This window comes from Haliaeetus leucocephalus, unplaced genomic scaffold (assembly GCF_000737465.1).
Source record: "Haliaeetus leucocephalus isolate CR32 unplaced genomic scaffold, Haliaeetus_leucocephalus-4.0 Scaffold526, whole genome shotgun sequence".
NCBI classification, from domain to species: domain Eukaryota; kingdom Metazoa; phylum Chordata; class Aves; order Accipitriformes; family Accipitridae; genus Haliaeetus; species Haliaeetus leucocephalus.
The window spans coordinates 7,440,847-7,458,448 of NW_010972962.1; the positions used below are offsets into that span (position 1 = coordinate 7,440,847).

General features: G+C 41.7%; 1 protein-coding gene across 6 annotated transcripts in view; it reads left to right on the forward strand.

Moving 5' to 3' along the window:
• TTC7A (tetratricopeptide repeat domain 7A) overlaps positions 1-17,602 on the forward strand; it is a 181,237-nt gene that overhangs the window by 129,371 nt on the left and 34,264 nt on the right. For 3 of the 6 annotated variants that reach the window (XM_010576506.1, XM_010576507.1, XM_010576508.1), the window contains 2 exons: positions 3,133-3,267; positions 15,327-15,529. In XM_010576506.1, the coding sequence (XP_010574808.1) occupies positions 3,133-3,267; positions 15,327-15,529 (338 nt within the window). Of the gene's footprint in view, positions 1-3,132; positions 3,268-15,326; positions 15,753-17,602 lie in introns of those variants that run through there. The other 3 variants (XM_010576509.1, XM_010576511.1, XM_010576510.1) reach the window with 2 other exon arrangements.

Consider the following 17,602-nt stretch of genomic DNA (forward strand, 5'->3'; position numbering starts at 1 on the left):
TAAGCAGAACTTGCCCCACCACAATGTTTGAGACATTGACTCTTTCAGTCTCTCACACCTGCCAGGCAGAGGTCAGAGCGATACTGGTACAATACTTGCCTACGTCCTCACTCGGGGGAGAGCATGTGTTAGAGGTATACTCTTTTCCGGCTCCAGTAGCCTTCAGCCCACCCCCAGGGTGACCATATTGCCTGAGGTTCAGAGCTGTGACTGACCCCCTTTCAGTCCAGAAGGGCCAGGCTGGCAAAGACCTTCACTTACAGAGTTTATTTGGGTAGACAAGCTTTAAGGAGCATTCCTGTGAGTGGTCCAGCAGAGATGGGTAAGAACAGCAGTAGCAAATGTGCAGGTATGGGCTGGGATGGAGAGAGCCTTTTCATCTGGTGTGTGTTTGTCTAGAACAAGGACCATATCTGTGTCTGAGGCTGGGCAGGGATGGGAAGGGATTGGATGGTCTCTGCCTAGTGTGGTTTGCTTCCTTGTGTAGGCTGAAATGGAAAAGAAAATAAACATCAAAAGACTGCAATGCCAAAGGCTGTTTAATGCTGTAAATTGCTAAGTAACTTGGGTTCCCTTTTCATGGCTGTGCAAATTGAAGCCCACGGCACTGGGCAAGATCAGTCTCAAATTGCAGGCTTTCCCCTTCTGGCAACTACCCAGCTAATGAAGAGAAGAAGAGGAGCAGCTAACTGGAGTTCCTTTGAGTGCAACTAGCTCATAGTGATATTCCTGTAAAGCCTCCTTTGTGAGGGAAGGATGCTTTAGTAGATCCTAAGTGGCTGTTCAGCCTCACAGCAGCATGTGAACCTCTCCAAAATGCACAAAGGTGCCTTACAATGACATGGTCTCCTTGGGTTGACTTGGAAGGACAAGAGGATTTCCCTGAGCTCTGTGAGGATGTGAATAAAACGCCAGCCCATCTGCCCACCTAATACAATCAGACCAGCATTACATACTAGTGCTTGCAAGAAACACAGCTCCAGAAAGCCTCTCTGAAAGAGGGCGGTCTTGGCAGAGAAATGTAATATTGAAAGTTGCTTTCAAAGCATGCTAACATCATCAGGAGTGCTAATATAAGAATCTGGTTAGGCTGACTGCAAAATCCCCAAAGCCCATGTACTTTTTTCCAAGTTTGTCAATCTAGAAGGCAGGAGGTCTTCCCTAACTTCAAAGTGCTCCTAATAACATCACTAGCTGTTCACATGGCCATTTTCTTGTTGCCTCTGCACTGCAAAGAAGCTGTCTGTTGGATGGCTGGGTGTGAGTGCCTGGTAGTTTTCCGTGTGTTAAACAACTCTTAGAGTTTCAGTGAAATTTCTCCCAGATGGAGGTAGGGATGGAAGAGAGGAGTGTGAATGGGCCAGGCAGAGGGAGGAATCCCATGCAGTGAAACAGGCTGAAGATGGATCTGTTAAATAAACTGTTAAATATAATAAATTCTCCGTGCAAAGCAGAATGGCTTTTACCCTACCATTAAAGCCGTAATTGCTACATTACTGCACTGTCATCTCTTGGAACATTAGATCAGGAATGTCTTTGAAAATACATAGGAATTTAAGAAATGCATCTAGGAAGAGCACATTTGCATTTTCCAAGGGAGCCGTGGGAGGCGCTTGTGCTGCAGGGCTGTTTTGAAGTTCTCCTGCTTAAAATGAATGACATTAGTTAGTGGTGAGATAATGGGACAAATATTTCCCATAACAGTTTTAGGCTTCAAGTTGCACTTGCGACCTCTCCCTAACCACGACGCTCTCAGGGGCAGGCAGCACTGCCTCGGCTTAGGTAAAAGCTGTAGGCTGTATCCTGCCCCGCACCACAAAGGTGTCTTTGGGAAGGAACGTGGGCCAGAAATGTGCCTCCCCTTGCGCCTGGCTGAAGGCTGGCTCCCAGCTCAGTGTTCAGAGGAGCACCAGCCAGGGGACCATGCTGCTCTGCCTGTCGGCGCCCTGGCCCGGATGATGGTCTGCTGGTGAGGAGGTGTGGTTAAGCAACCCTCTCTTCAGCACACTCCAGCTGGAAAAGCATGCTATCCCTCTCAGAGAGATCACTTAATGCATATGCCCCATGACAGGTTTTTTGCCCTTCTGTCCCTTCCCTTGCGCAGAGCCATCCCAGCTTCTCTGAGTACCTGTTCCTAGGCTCTGCTGCTCCCACAGGGTGGCTGCAGTGAGAGAAAGCGTGATTTTAACTCCAGGATCTTGTGGTCTACAAGGTCAGCCTGTAAGGATAGATCAAAGGGTAATGCTAATCGGCGCAAGTGCTTCAGTCACAGCAGCTCTCCAGAGAAAGAGCTTATCAACCTTAAAGTCACATTAAACATACGTATATTAAAATATTTATTTCCCAAAGCTTTACAAAGCCAACTCTGAAATCTCATTTTGTAGCTTCTTATTTTGTTACCATCCTATTGGTACCCTTCTGAGAGGTCACCTCACCAGTATAATCCCACCAGCTGCACTGGAGAACATGGTATCTGCCCATGCATTCTTCTTTGGACTAGCTTTTGATGTCATGTTTTGTCCCAGAGACGTGGGCACCAAATACTTTATTCTTGCGTAAATGTTAAAGTGCATACTAAAGGTTAATATAGTCAAAGCACTGAGCTCTCTGCTCCCCAAGGTTAAATGAAAAACCACGCTGCCTCTAAACCAGTAGAACAATATTGATGTCACTTGAAATGTGTGTGCTGTGTGAACGGTGCCAAGCTACTCCAGTGCTGTACTAAGATTTTACATTATTGGGCCATATTTTGTAATTGTGTGGTGACAGTGTGCTTATAAAACAGGTTACTTACAAGTATTCGTAGGAAATATTTGATGGTAGAGCTCTGCTTTCCAAATGAGCGAAATACAGTTGCTTCTTTGATGAATGCTAAGCAGACCTTTATAAAATTACTCTTTCTTAATTCGCTTGTTAGAGCTGCAGCCCTTGGGTAATTTAATAGGGTTTTTTCAGTAAATTAACCTTTTATAAAACATGGTTCTCCAGTTGATCATGCCAGAACTCAGTGGCATTCTTATTACAAAAAACTGATGCAGTGACTGGAGAATCAGACCTGCTGCCTTAATGAGTCAAAGAAATATCCCAAAGAAGTATAAAATGCATTATTGTTCTTGTTTGTTTGGTCCATAGGATCACAGCGAGCCTCTTCCCTTGCTGCATCAAGACTGGAACAGGCCATGTCCGAAATAACTATGCAGAGCAGTGCAATGAAGCAAGGACCTATGCAGCTGTGGACAGCTCTTGAACAAATTTGGCTACAAGCTGGTAAGTCCTGGACCACCTGGAGTTCCTTTTTCCCTCCAGTGGTGAAAGAGATGACATAAGTATTGATGGAGTAGTTGAAATTAGTAGCTGAAAATCGCCTTATTTCAGCAGAAAATCTACCTGTCTATCCCAGCCGGTTTTTTAAATACCACTTATATGAGTCAATATAACAAAAAAAATACTGGAGTAGTGCGATTTTTCAGCTCACCTCTATTTTTCCATAACACACAGCAAACTTCAGTCATCACTAAAATATGCTTTTAAAAGAAGAGAGTAGGTTGTTCTTCATTAATAAATGGTAGTTGGTAGGGACAATTATTTGCATTCTTTTCCTATGTGTTTCCCTGTATTAAGACTGGGCAAACCATGTATTAAATGTTATTTAGACTGGGAACTTTCCAATCTTTGCTGAGGTTTAACTGAAAATTATTTTAAAAAGCAAGTCCTCTACTCATTTTATCCCTGATTGTTTGAATCTCCCAAGGACTCGTAGGTTGCATGTCAGTTCAAGACACTCATGCAGAGATGCTACAGCAGAGCACATAAAGGGAAAAGAGAACAGTGAGAAGGAACTCTACCCAGAGGCAATCTCCAAACTTAGGAGAGGGTTTTATGTAGGCCATTTGGTGAGGAACAGAGTTGCCCAGCGCATTCCGCATTTTGCACTCCAACATTTCAGGACTGATAGAAAGAGTTCTGACCCTGCAATTTTGCTTTTAAGTGACACAGCTTGTCTTCCACAAGTGGGCCCACGGTTGTGCACCTGAAATTACATTTGAGTGCTGTGATTGCTTCTTAGATGTCTCTGCTACCATTTGCAACGAAAAAGCGGAGTCCACTGGAACCTTGCTGATAATTCGCTATTCTGTATGCAGGAGAGCCTTTCAAATTCTCATTTAGCTAATCTGTACAATTAACAATTCTCACATAAAACCTGGCAAACCTGGCAGTCTCACCTTACTTCTCAGCAAAGATTTTTATAGCTGTTTTTGTGGGCCATTTCCTACCAATTAGACTTCAGTTCTGGTACAAAATATGTGATATTCTTTTTGTTACAATTTGACTAACTATTAAAGAAGAAAAGAAGTTACCTTATGGAATGCATCATCCTTTAAGTTAATCACATGTGTTCGCTTAATGGTTTGTGTGTATGTAAATTTCAGTGATGTGCTGTGGGCTTCAAAATCGCTAGCAAGATTTTGCTTTTTTCAGTTTTTGCTCCTGATCTAAGGCTGCAGAGGAGGCTGGTGGGGAGCAAAAAAACCCAGAGTTTATTGTGATGACAAGTCAGGTGTCTGTTGTCCATCATCCTGCAGATAGCTCTAGGCAGCTTACATTTTTGCTGCTGTGTGAAAAGACAAAAGCAATAAAGACCTAGTGCTTGCCGTGACCTAGCTGTGAATTGCTACGATTACTTTTCAGTGTAAATTGAGTGCCTTTCTCAAAGGTGTTAATTCTTTTAGATAGAATTTATTTTTGTAAGCTGTAACTTTTCTGTCCTATTATTTTTTAAATCTTCTTTTTTTCTTGCTTAGTTTTAACTGGACTTGAATCAGGATCGATATTCTGAAAATACATACTGTTACTGCTTTGTAATTTCATTACTGAAGTCAGTTATTGTTATGGATGCAGCTTAATGAGCTCTTAGTGAGGTACTGCCCATTGTCTTCTCACAGTAGTGTGGAAGTCACTGCATTCTGGTATCCTGAGGAATGAGGAGAGGTGCGGGTATTTTGGGGTAGTCTTTACTCTCTGTGGAGAAGGGGACAGCACCTGAATAATTAGAGGACCTCTTTGAAGTAGGTCAGATCTTACACTGGGCTTAGTGAGTGGAATAGTCCAAAAGTGTATCACTGATCCTCTTTACTAGAATCTTTCTGTCATGGTTTAACCCCAGTCAGCAACTAAGCACCCCGCAGCCATTCAGTCACTTCCCCCCAACCCAGTGGGATGGGGGAGAAAATCGGGAAAAGAAGTAAAACTCGTGGGTTGAGATAAGAACAGTTTAATAGAACAGAAAAGAAGAAACTAATAATGATAATGATAACACTAATAAAATGACAATAGTAATAATAAAAGGATTAGAATATACAAGTGATGCACAATGCAATTGTTCACCACCTGCCGATCGATGCCCAGCTAGTTCCCGAGCAGCGTTCCCCCTCTCCCCCCAGTTTCTATACTAGATGTGACATCACACAGTATAGAATACCCCCCTGGCCACTTTGGGTCAGCTGCCCTGGCTGTGTCCCCTCCCAACTTCTTGTGTCCCTCCAGCTTTCTCGCTGGCAGGGCATCAGATGCTGAAAAATCCTTGACTTTAGACTAAACATTACTTAGCAACAACTGAAAACACCAGCGTTATCAACATTCTTCTCATACCTAACTCAAAAACATAGTACTGTACCAGCTACTAGGAAGACAATTAACTCTATCCCAGCTGAAACCAGGACACTTTCCCATCTGGAAGGAGGGAAAAGGAGGAACAGGTATAGTCATAAGAAGTTGATAACTTCCAAAATAGAGATATTTCATAAACAACAAATTAAACAGAAACATGTAGTTAAAAACAGTTGAGGTAGTCACATGCTTTTGCGTTACAACTCACCCCAAAATTAACAGCTGTGGAAAGCCACAGGTGATTAGTGTAACATTCTGACACGTGCGTCCCAAGTCCCTTCACATTCATGAAAGAGCTGCGCCAGTATGCTGTAGATTTCTGTCAGGTTTAGGTTGGACTTGTCCTTTTTCAGTCAATGACTCATCTTGTGACTCTAGGCAAGTTGCCTAACTTTTTCATACCTCAGTGTCCTATCTCTAAAGAGAAAAAATGTTAATCTGCCTTTGGGAAATGACTCGTGTATTGTTGGTTTTGTTGTCATTAACACTTTAACCTTTTTAACATGAATCACAGATCTCTAGATAAAATTATTATAATGTCCTAACCTCATACTACAGTAAAGTTATAACAATGCATCTGTCCTTTTCAGGCACTAACTGGACGCATTTGGCTATGTCTCTCTGTGTGGGTAATAGATTTAGAGTGCCAGGCTGCAATTGTGTCTGGGTTCCATTAGAGCCGTTACAGTTCCCATGCCTCTTCACATCCCAAGGCATGAAAAGTAATGGTACCAACTGACTGATCCGTTAAAGCTTTCTGCACTTAGATTGGAAAGAGGTGTACAAAACCAGCTATCCCACAGCTATGTGAGGCTGTTCTTTCATCCCTCCAGCAGCCAGGCCAGGCCAGGCCACAAAGCCAGCACATACACTTGCAAAAGGGACCGTTAGTGGGTGGTAGCTATCAGATGGTGCTTACATAGTGGAATGCTTACTGTATAATAGTCCACCTGCAGCTGCAGTAGGAGTTCCTGCCTTGTGCAGAAGCATTCTCAGTCCATCCAAGCTGGAGAGCCCTTGCGCTCCTAACTGGTCTTACAATTAGCACATGAGAATATGCGCATTCCTTTAACAGTGGCTGAATGCGAGGCTGTGAACCCTGTGCAAATAGTTAATCTCTTTTGTGCTGTGATAAAGATACTTATCTCACGCATAAGAGGGCATAGACTTAGTGGTTTTATCTGTAACTTTTCTGGGTTTATGACCAGCACAGTTATGTAGGGAAGACAATAAAGCAGCAGCTTTGGAAGTGCAGCTCCTAACTCCAAATGTGCTGCACTACAATGGATGCTGCACCTTGTCTTTCCCTGCAGCAATGCTTAGTTCACTTTGGCAAGCTAATTTTTTGTAGTTTCCTGTAAGCAACCAAAGAGCTGCTTGATGGATCTGTGGTCTCTAGGAAGAGTCCTCTTCTTCTTTTTCACACATCTAAATAAAACTGTGAATTCTCACCGTTAATCTTATGTCCAGCTGTCTCTTGTAGAACCAGCTGGGAGTACAGTCATCTGCAGCAGGGAACTTGGCACATTTCTTCAGTGGGCTTCCATATATTCCTGTTTTCCCTGCAGGTAGTCACAATTAGCTTTGGAAGAGTACGAGGTCTGCTGTCTCCAAAGTCTAGAGAGGTGGTCCACTCCCTGCAGCAGGCATGCTTTGAATACTAATAGCCATACTCTGTTTCCAAGTGCTCTGCAGCTGTGTTAACACGGCTTGTCTGGTCCCTTTTAACAATCCCCTCCCCCGCCCCCCCCCCTTGAAATGTAGTGGCTTCTTAGAAGGAGAGAGTCATCTCATTAGGCTTTAAAATTAATAAGCCTAAATATTATTCTTGGCCCCAAGTCTGAGAAACAGCTCATTTCAGAGAGTACTCAGGAAGGGTGTGTGCTGCGGTGGTGCAGCTCTAGGAGAGGTGGTCTTTATGTGATCCATATGCTAATTTCTCCTCTTTGTTGTTCTTTTCATGACTGAGAGCTTGAATTCAACTTTAAGAGCAGGAACTTTGGTGGCATTGGTAAAGCTTGTTAACTCCTTCTACCTTTTGTTGCAGGAAAAGCTGTAAGAGGAATCCTAGAGATTACTGGTGATAATACTGTTTGTGTTACCAGGAGAAATGCCTGACCTAGGAACTATTTCTACCCCTTATTTCCTTTTTAAAATCATGCCAGTACTTCTCCTTTCTATTTAGAAAATACAGTCATGCTGTTTGGCTAAGGAAAATGTACTTGAAATGGTTCAAATTTATGACCAAAATTTACCTTCATTCGAGATTTTTATAACATCACTTTTGACCCAGACAGCAAAGCATGTCAGTACTGAAAAGAAATAGTTTTAATAGTTTTAAGCTCTTTGGGTAACTGGAGTGATTTCTTATCTGAAGTATGTGTGATTATATTTCCAGGCAGTAATAACCTTATGCTCTATTTACGCAGAGCTTTTTAGAATGCTGCAAGCCAGTTTTAATAAGAGTTCTAATATTCCAGCTCCTGTTGCTATATTATTTTAAGCTTTACTTTTAACAACAATGTCCACTTTGTTTGTCTTTACTAGTACTTTATATCTGACAATTTAGCTTCTTGACTAACCCAGTACTTTACCAAATATGGCCACTAACAGCAAAGTAGGTCTGGTAATATGATCTAAGACTGGCTAAATGCCTGCTAAGCACAGTCTGCAAACCTCACCAGGTAGACCTAAGACTAATTTAAAGGACCATTTAAAGAAAAATTACTAGGATAACTATTCCATGTACTCACAGTGGGGCTGGAGTGGGCTACCTGCTGGCTCGGTAATGTGCTGAAGTTTACCCTAGGAAAAAAAAATATTATAATGAACATGCCATGAACAAGAAATGTAACGAGAGCCAGTGTAGCAGAGAGCAGTGAGCTAATGGAAAAACATCTGCTCCCTTGAGTTATGTACAGCAGGAACTTTTTTTCCTTGCCCCTTCACAAAACGGTTGTGATTTATTTATTTTATTCCGTATGGGCCAATTCCTGGGAAAAAGCTGTGTTAGAGGAGATGGGCTTTGTTCCACGAGAACAGGTCGTCGGGGCCAGTGGGCTGGAATCTTCAACCCCAGCTGGCCCGTGGCCGCACAGCCGCACTGCCGGCACCCTGGCAGCAGCCAAGGTCACAGCCGGGCCTGCCCCTCCTGCCCCTCAGTTCATCCAGCACAGCTTCTATTTGCACAGCTTGCACACGGGTATTTAAATGCTTTTACTTTCTGACACTTTTAGCAATCCTAAGCCCCCTCAAGTTACTAGCACTGATATTAAAGGTGTTTGGGAGACATCTTTACTGACATTGCCAGAATAGCTGGGATCAGATACAGTCCCGTGATGCAGCACTGGTTGTTGAAGCAATTCTAATATTCTTCTTTCTTTTTTTGTTTTGTTTTTTAAAAAGTGCTTTCAAATTTTAGAATTTCAAATTTAGAACTTCCCCATTCCCTGAGTTCTTCAGTTCCATAAGCACTGCTGATTTTTATGGCTCTTTACAGTGACACAAAGCAGTATGAAAAGCTGGAGCCTGGCAAGGGGGAGCAGGAGGGAGTCCTTTATTACACAGGTGTTACTGAGGAGAATAAAGGTGTACTGCAAAGATGGCTGCCCTGCAGTGTTTACTTACTAGGAGGGATTAGGAACACTTCACACTAGAGATAGAAATAGTAAAGTAAGCTGATTTTGTCCCCTTTGAAATGGTACTAGTGAAGTTAAGAAGCCAGGAGTGGTTCTGCTAAGCTTCCTGGTTTAGCAACTTCTGTCCTAGGCTTTTCTGGTGCAGGCTAAGGATCACCAAATTCCCCATTTCTCTTCATCTGGATGTCCTCAGGGGGATACCAGGTTTTGATCTACACTCTGCAGCTTGGTTTATTTTATTTTCTATCAACAATGAATTTTAAAAGTCAAAAGGAGTCTTGGCCTTATACCAGTATTGGGCATTTTGGATTGCCTCCCCCATTCTTGAGGCTTCTGGATATTTCTCATTGCTGGAGCAGGATGTGAAACTTCGTGGACTGATAATCCATTGGCATGGGCATTCTTCAAAGAGCACATGCCATTTCTTGAAATCTGGGACATGCAAACAAGCATGTGTGTGGTGAACACTCGCTTGAGAAGGAAACAGGCAGCAGCTAGCAATGCTCTTTGTTAAGCAGTCTGTAGATCCTTTGCCAAGAGATTGAGAAGAACCTGTTGCACTGCCAGTGGTACCAGAGAATGACAGAGGGTACCAAATACTAGCATCTCCTCAGCTGCTCAGTAAGTTTTGAGCAAGTGATAATGTGTACACAGTCATGAAGAAGGAAGCAGGGCATGTATTCATACCAGAGACAGAAGATACGAATTTATACTTGACTGGGCTGGAATATGAAGACTTAGAAGTCATTTCTTTGACTATAGCCAGTAATACATGTTTTGAGAGAGGGTACATGAAAACCCAAAATGCGCCCTTCCAACAGAAGCATTTTTATGTCACCTGTATCAGTGGTGGTCTTACTGCCTAAAGATGGTGGCTTGCTTCTCCCAGCTGGGAAAGAGCTTTTTCCTCACTAGTGAGCAGGGCCCCACTTCACATAAAGTAACCAGCTGTATTGTAGTATTTCAAGTAATGTTTTGACTGTGCCATTTAGTGTAGAAGGTGGCTTGTGGTAGTTCTGTGTGTTCCAGAAGCTTTCACTCTAATGCTGCATTTGTAAATAAAGCAGCTTAGTGGCCATTTCAGCCCCTCTGAGACCCGAAGCCTGGAAATTTAAAGAGGGTCCCTGGACTCCAGTTAACTACCAGTTTGCATGCAAGGACAGCTTTTGAGGATGTAAATCTGTTGCCTCATTCAGAAGAGCAAGTGGCTGAGCTCAGGTGGATGGGAACACATGGCAGTTTCTATTCTTCATTTCTTTATCAAAGGCTTGCATCAAAATGAAATTATTGCAGTCAGGATATGGCTTGAGGAACCTTCCATCTAATCTGCCCGCGAATTGTCAAGCTACTGTGTGCAGGGTGGTGTCATAACATGGAACAATGACTAAATGTCACCTGCCAGAAAGGAAGGGGGGGACAACGCAATGACATGCTTTGTCACAGTAATAGCTCTGTATTCACTGCTGAAGGCTGAGCTGTCTCAGAGGAGTGGGTCTTTCCAGCTGGCTAAGGGCTGCTGAAGTAACAAGCATTAATAGCTCCTGAAGGCAGATGATGTGGATCAGAAATCACCTCCCTACACATCCTCACAGGTACTCTCACCTTCTTAAAGTGTGAAGGGCTGTTCTCCACTGTACCATCCTGCTGGGCATCTGGCTGCATTGTGCTGGCCATGTCCCTATGCAGTAGCATTGTTGGGGTGGACAAGAGTAGACAAGTGCTTTAGAGCTGGCGGGCACACACAGCTGAGTAATGTGGAACAGTCTACTTGTGGGAATTAAGTGCTTTGTCTTGGGTGACACCAAATGTGATTTGCAAGGAATGAAGTTTTAACTCTTGGGTTGTTCACATTGCAGAAATACATTTCAAATCTGTTTGATTTTTTGGCTAGAATTACAGTTGTTGCTGCTTCTGTGGTGACAAGCACAATCACTCTTGACACTGCTTTGAGACACTTAGGAAATGGGGAACAGAGTTAGTGTTCAAGGTGATGGCAAGCAACTCTGTTCCTCAGGCTAGCACTGTGATGCAGACATGGCTAGATTACACTGTTGTTACCCCTCTGATGGACTCCCTAACAGAGCTCTGTCAAATTATTTATCTTGGAGACAAAAAAGGAGCCTGACTGTAGGAGGCCTGGCTTTGTCAGTGTTCTGGGAAGTGCTCTTGGTCTGTGCGTTTTTTACTGGTCTTTGGAGGGCAAGCAGATGATATGCTTCTCAAAATTCTCACTTGATTAAGGATCTTCACTGTAGATGAGCTTATTATATGCTAGCAGAAACAGCTGGGAGAACTAGGAGCTCATGTCAGGACCTAATGATAATCTGAGTGGAGATGTGTGCTGCTCTCAGAGACTGGACCCAGCATTAAGACTGGTGTATCAGTGGAAGTCTAGTTGCAAGTCAAGACAAAGGAGGCCATGGCCACAAGAGGAGACAACAGGTATTTTGAAGAACAGCAGAGTACGCTGGACACTACTGCAAGAGAGCACAGATGGGAAGCATAAGGTGGATATGAGAAAGAAATGAATCATGCTAGGCTGGACCTTGGAGTCCGTTGGATAGCTGCTCGTTGTCTCAGGGGGTGCAGGCTCAAGCTTCAATTAGTGAATGAAAGGAAACAGTGCACAATTCATCCTGTCTTTGCCCATCCATGCAGTGCACTGTCTCAGCCTGTACCTACAGGTAACAATGTGGAAATATTTCCTAATAATCGTTCACGCTCAGTTTCTAGCATTACTCCAGAGAGGCTAATGGAGGAGGTGGTATATCCAGGATGATCATCTCTCTTTGCTCAGTAGCATTCGGAGAGCTTTTGGTAGTACTTAGTTCAAAACAGAATGTAAATTTGTTTAAGTTTTTATGAAGATAGTATTAAGTGAGAGAGAACAAGGAAGCTTGCAAACATGGCCTTTAGATTCAAAGCTGCAAAGGCTGTCAATACCAAGAATGATGTAGTCCAATAGTTGGAGGTTCATAAAAGGTTTCCCTGAAGCATTGAACCTTTCACAGGGCAAGAATTACAGGTCTTCTGTACCTGTGTGAGGCTAAGGAGATACCCTCTGCTTTGGAGTGGAATTGAATACCACATCTGTATAACAGAACTTTCTTGCGAGGGCTGCTAATTTCGTCAGATGTTTATTTACAGCATGATTAGGTGATATAAGGAGATAATGCTGAATAATCAAGTGGACAGGAAGCTGCTACGCAGGTAACGCAAAGGCAGGTGTTTCAGTACTTTCAGTACCATTGAGGAAGCAGTAGTTTTACCATGATAAATTTAATGAATCCTTGTTTTTTGGGTTTGATTTCTTCCTCTAGCTGGTTTTTTTATTCCGTGTTGCATAAGGGAGTCTTGTTAATCTGTAAATAAAATAAGTATGTAATAGAAGTGAAAAATGAGTTTACAGAAAGCACATTTTAATGCAGGCCTAAACTATTTCCCTTAATGTCTATTTTTAGCTGGATGGGTGCACTCCTTTTCTTTCGTAACCCAAAGGCACCTCTCTCATTCTTTTTTATGCAAATTAGGCCTCCCACACCATTAAATCATTTTTTATTTACTATTGCGCCTGCAAATAAGTGGACTGAACTTTAATATGCTACATTACCATACCATAAAACTTGTAGATCTTATTTAGATTGTGTTGCTGCACTTCCTCTAAATAATTGTTATTACTGAAGAAGATTTACAGGCACCATTAAAAGAAAGAGTAAGTACTCTCCATTTTGTATGCATTGAAACACTGGCTGTGCATGTTTTCACAGCTAAACCCCCTTGCTCCCAATTCTTTTCTGAAGTGAAACAAGTCACATTATGCTGTTAGTTGCTAATAGAGGTTTTAATATGGCAGTATCCAGAACTTCTGCTGACTTCAAACAGTGCCAGGATTTCACCCCTTCTTTTGTGCTGCTAAGTTTGTGCTAACTTTGCAAATGAAGTGTTTATCTTCAGGCTGTGAATTGTCACTTTGCACATCCCCATCCTCATTATTGCCACATGCACCACACTCAGCTGCTATGCAGCACCTGGCAGGAAAATGCTCTGTTCCTTGGGAAGTGCAAGTAAAATATTGTCCTCCCACAAACTTTTGAATAAGGGTGCGCACATACTCAGCCTGACAAGGTACATGGCCTTGCTTTCTCTTATTATAGATAGCTGCAGCCTCTTAGAGCCAAGGGAAGGGATGCATGCTGAGATTTTATAATAATTAACCAGAGAGAAATGTATATGAGTCACTCTTAAAGAGTATAGCTCTTACCAAGAAACTAATGTTTTGCTCATGTTGACAGCCTTGGAGAATGACATTTATCTGTAGCACAACCTAGGGATGGCTAAGAAATATTCAAGCACTTTCTCGATGATGTCTCACCCTTCTTCTAGAAGGACTACTTCAGAAGTGGAAGGGTGTTCAGCCATGCTATCATTTCAGTACACAATCATTTACAGTGTGCCAGTAGAAGTGCTATTTGTGGTCCCAGTCTCATGTCACATAGGCCAAGGAGGAGCTTTTTCATGGTCAGGCAGGACTGCCTTTGAGATGCTCTTCTGCTCACTTTTATGCAGCAAGCTTCATGTCAGTATGCCAAGTCCCCCCAGTCATCTGGGTCTCCCAGTATTTTGAAACTGGCAGAGTTTCAGAGCTATTTAGGAGGAATTTTTAGGCTAATTTCCCCCCTCACAGAGACTTCCTGAGAATATCCACTACCTTTAAAAGTCAGGGCATTTAAGGTTGTGTCTAATTTCAGAAAGATTTATCTAAATCTGGAGCCTGAATTAGGCATTTCAGATTGGACTCTTGAACTGTCAATACTTAACTGCATTACCACATCAGTTTAAAAAAAAAAAAAAAAAAAATAGAGACTTTGAGGTTTTGCAGTGATAACATGGAGAACACAAGCAGGTTATGGACCAAAGAGCAATGGCTGCTGTATGAAGAAAGAGAATTATTTTATACACCTACATGCATACATCTCTCTCTCTAAAAAGACAGTTTCACTTTTCAGTTACGTGTGGCAGTGAAAATTGAGTATCGCTCTTGAAGCATTTTGCAATGATTTAATGCATAATAAATCTAAAATTAGAATAGACTATTTCACTTGGAAGGAACCTACAATGATCATCTAGTCCAACACAACAATCATCTAGTCCAATGATGATCTAGTCCAAATCCTAAGAAATGTTCAAGATTAACCATGAGATATGTTACAAAATTTGTTTAACATGAGAAATTATTTGATTAACAAATTGACAGTCAAGCACATTAGTATGCTCTTACATTTTTTTTTCCTAAGAAAACCACTAAAATAGCTGCTGATAGCTGAAGAAAGTAAACAACTGAGCATCTCTTCCAAGAGCTCTCTTTTGTTTTTCTGTAGACTATGTATAAGGAAGTAAATGTGTGAATACACAATATAAATAAGTCTCTGATAAAAGCCTTTTGGCTTTAATAGTCTCTGAAAAGTTAAGAGACAGCCATCTTATAAACTAGACAAATAAGCAGAGAGAAACATTTTCAATCATCTTTTAAAATGTGGAAGTACTCTTTTAAGTAAGTTACCTGATGTCCAGCTCAGTCAGATGTATCTTATTACTCTGACATGTTTAAAGTTCTCAGTACACAGTGACGGCCTATTCTGTTCTTTTTTTCCTCAGATTATTTGGAAATACATATGATGGCTCCAAGCGGCTACCAGTCCTGCTTCCTTAGGGCTCCAGTCAGCACTGTTTACATTCCTGATTGAGGAATCCTTAAGGCCGTCCTTTGTCAGGACAACACCTAAAGATGTCCGTGAACAACTGCATAGAGCCCTTAGCATTGAAAAAAGATCCATTCAGTGAATCCACTTGTGATAATAAGCAGTAACCATAGTAGTAAGCAATGTGCAGGATCATAGCCTCAAGTTTTAATATACTTAGGGGAGATGATATGTAATTAATGTGAAGAAAGGTCTCTGACTTATTTCAACTAATGGTAGGGTGTTTTTTGGTTTTTGTTTTTTTTGTTGGTTTTTTTTTTAGCTGAACTCTTCATGGAACAACAGCATCTCAAAGAAGCAAGCTTTTGTATCCAGGAGGCAGCTAGTCTTTTCCCCACATCTCATGCTGTACTGTACATGCGTGGGAAGCTTGCAGAGATGAAAGGCAATTTGGAGGAGGCTAGGCAATTGTATGATGAAGCACTCACAGTGAATCCAGCTGGAGTGGAAATTATGCACAGCCTGGTGAGTTTGCAGGGGCTCAGCTCCATTATAGTATTTATGTTCCTGATTAACTGTAATAAGAGGGGAGAGGGCTCATGCTTGCTCTGGATGCCATTGTCTTCCTAATCCTGAGAGCAATTGACTGTTCCAAGAATAAATTGGGTAGCATAAACCTCTATCTGAAGACCAGATTAAATGTTTTTAACTAATTAGGACTTGTGTCAAAGTTAAATATTTTAATTGAAAAAGGCTGATAATTTTGGAAGTCAATTCACTGCTTTGTTGCTTTTCCTACTAACTGTTATGCATTTCAAATAAGCAGTACTCTGATGTTTCAAAAATTTGAACTAAGTAACTATAGAGTATAGATATATGGGGGGGGTTGTAAACGTTGGGCTGGAATCTTATGTCTACTCAAATCACGATAAAGTATGAGTTTACATAAAATTAATGTTGTTGTCTTAAACTGTGGCTTAGCTCGAACCTTGTGTAGGGGCAGTGACTCTGCATTTATGGGATTTTTGGTAACATTCCTATCCAGCAAGTATTTTTGCTGTTGCAGCATCCCCAAAACAAACTTATTTGCAGACACAGGGCCTAGAGCTTAATAATAATAATAATAATACAGGGAGCTTTGTGGAAGACCAAAACCCACTTCTCTTATGAAATCAGAACAGTTAATCGTATTTCATCATGACATATCTTGTTAACTTTGCCCTTACTAGGTCTCTCTGGGATTTTAGAAGTCTTTCTTGACTAATTTAATTTTTACAGGAATTCTATATCCATGTGACCGCTTTGTGTCTTTGCTAGCAGATTTGTATTTCCTGGTGTAAATTTGGTCCTGATGAGGTTTGCAGGCAACTCCAAAACTGAAGGGGTATCAGTGCACAAGAGAAGAAACATAAAGTGAAGCTGTAACTGAGAAAAAATAGTAGAACCTACAGGCAAGGGGTGAGATACTTGGTAATAATGAATGTTCAGTGCAAAACCAGCAAATGAAGAGCTGGTGCATATGTCAGGAGAAGGTTACAAAACAGCTATGCACATATCAGGCTTATATGGGGCAATAATATTACTTTGTTGCTGTGATCCAACCTCTACAAAATCAGTTGGTAAAAACCTGGCAAAATAGAATGACGTTGTTTTCTCAGTGTCATGATTTCAGACAAGTCACTGGTATCAAAGCAGCCATCAAGTTAGATGCCAACATGATACTAACAGCTTTCATTTTTGTCCTATTTTATGGGCAGAACCACATACTGTGTCTTCCCATTTCAGTTGCTTGCAATTATCTGAAACTATAGTCATTTGGAATAAAAATTTCTGAGACGCATATCTGCTCTGGCCCAGTTTACTTTGGAAAATGTCACCCAACATGGTCTGAAAATGAGGCTAAAGAAGAGACTTTAAAGGCTTCTGTGACATCTTCTTTACTGTGCTTTAGTGTCTTCAGGTTTTGTCAGGAATGGGTAGTCTTTGTAACATATGAACATGCTTTTTGCCATCCCTAAGAAAATCCTTCCTAGGTTATCCAAGTTATAACCTTTAAAAAACACATTTTATATATGCTTAGTAAATGGGTATTTCTGAAACCTCTGAGTAGCCTATGAATGCTCATTCCCCTCGAACCCCAGTAAGCTCTGTAATCTCTTAGTCAAGAGATGGAAGTAAAATTTAGGAGAGGTGAAAGAGACAGTGAGATGGGGAATTTGGGGGCAGAGACTCCATCCATAAGCAAGCAGGGAAGAGGAAAGGTAAACTCAATAACAAAGTGAGAGAAATAAGGGCAGATAGAAAATAAGATAAGATAGGTAACACTGGATAAGACTGGATAGGTAAGAAGAATGAGACTGGGTTAAGGAACCAGGCGGAGACACTTGGGTTGAGGGGTGGGCATGTTGGAAAGGATGAATCAAAGGGGTTGGTCTTATGAGAGAGATAAAGCAGCGTGAATCTGTAAAAGTACTTCCACTCCATAGCCTTCAGTCTCCTTAAAATTCTGTATCTTCCCATCCTGGTGCCAGCAGGTATCAGTGAAAATCACTTGCTTAAGCACATGCCTCATCTCCTTTAGCTTGGCTATGCTGGCAG